At 63.4% G+C, this 1,201-nt stretch overlaps 1 protein-coding gene across 3 annotated transcripts in view; it reads left to right on the top strand.

Annotated features, from left to right (window-relative positions):
- RBMS1 (RNA binding motif single stranded interacting protein 1) overlaps nucleotides 1–1,201 on the top strand; it is a 269,316-nt gene that overhangs the window by 117,511 nt on the left and 150,604 nt on the right. Inside the window, exon 1 of one of the 3 annotated variants that reach the window (XM_019522695.1) lies at nucleotides 53–243. The exons of the other annotated variants lie outside the window; for them this stretch is intronic. Within the exon in view, the coding sequence (XP_019378240.1) occupies nucleotides 175–243 (69 nt within the window). The 5' untranslated portion in view covers nucleotides 53–174. Of the gene's footprint in view, nucleotides 1–52; nucleotides 244–1,201 lie in introns of those variants that run through there. 3 annotated transcript variants of the gene reach the window in all.

Below are 1,201 nucleotides of genomic sequence, written 5' to 3'. Positions count from 1 at the left end.
GCGGCGTCGCGCCGGCCCGGAGAGGGCGCCCAGCCCAGCCCTGCCGGCGCGGGAGGGAAGCAGCGAGCGGGGAGGGAGGGAGCGGCGAGAGGAGCCAGCTCGCGCCGCCGCCCGGCCAAGTTGCCACAAAAGTTGCTGCCCAGCCCGAGGGGGGGCCGGGGCCGGGGCCGGGCCATGATCTTCCCCAGCAGCAGTAGTAGCAGCAGCCCCGCGGGCGGCAGCCGGGCGCCCTGCAGGAAGCAGGTAAGGGCGGCGTGTCTCCCCCGTCGGAGGCGCGGGGGGGCCGGGCTGCTGCGGATCAGCTGAGGTCGCGGGACGGTGCCATAGCTGCCCTCCGCCGGGCTCGGCCCGGGTTTCACGGCTGGGCGGGGGTGTCCGTGTGGAGCTCGGCAGCAAGTTTGAAAAAGGTCCGGGCGGGGCAGGGAGGTTACAACATCGGCTGGAAACCGAAACTCGGGGCTGGGCGTTTTCGCTTGTAGTGAAACGGGGTGGTGGGGGGCACACACACGTATATGCCTGCACACGGGACGCGCACACGCGCCGCTGGGAGCCCCGCCCACTCACCCACGCCCCTCTGCCTGCGCAAGGGCAGTCAGTCCTGTCCTGTGAGCTGCTCGGAGCCGAGCTGCGTCCGCCCCGTGGAGCGAGCGGGACTGACACGCGGCGCCAGCAGCCGCTTCCCCCTGGGACAGCACAGACGTGCAGGGGCCGGGCTGGGAGGGGGGTGCGGATGGTGAAGCTCGGCTGGAGCCGCTGCCCTCCGTGGTTGCGCCGGGAAGGTTAAACGCCGGAGGTGCTGGCAAGAAGCCTGGCTGAGAGGACCCGAATCGAGCCAGATCCCACTGCAGTTGTCTTGAGGAATAAAAATAAACAAACCCTTCCAGGCCTGCTACCCACAGCAATCGAAATCAGTCCATTATCTTCTCCCAGTAACGATTTCGGAGAAATCCTGTCTTTGTGTGTGGTGTGAGAATCAGCTGCAGACAGATCAGGGCACAGTGATTTTCCTACAGGCTTTCATGCAAGTCTCTTATTGTTGCTTTTATTTTCACTAGTGCAGACTTAGGTGTGTTTCTCTAGTAGGTGACTATACAAATTATTTGAGTTAGCCTGTGCAGCACCGGAGGTTGTGGTTTATCTTTTTTGGCGTTGAAGCAAAAGCTTTGAAAACTTGTTCCTGATTTCTTCCCTCCCCCCCCCC

Source organism: Gavialis gangeticus, unplaced genomic scaffold, assembly GCF_001723915.1.
Source record: "Gavialis gangeticus isolate Ggan-Ray unplaced genomic scaffold, GavGan_comp1, whole genome shotgun sequence".
Taxonomy (NCBI): Eukaryota; Metazoa; Chordata; order Crocodylia; family Gavialidae; genus Gavialis; species Gavialis gangeticus.
The sequence above is the reverse complement of the archived record's forward strand: the minus strand, read 5'-3'. Positions and strand labels throughout refer to the sequence as shown.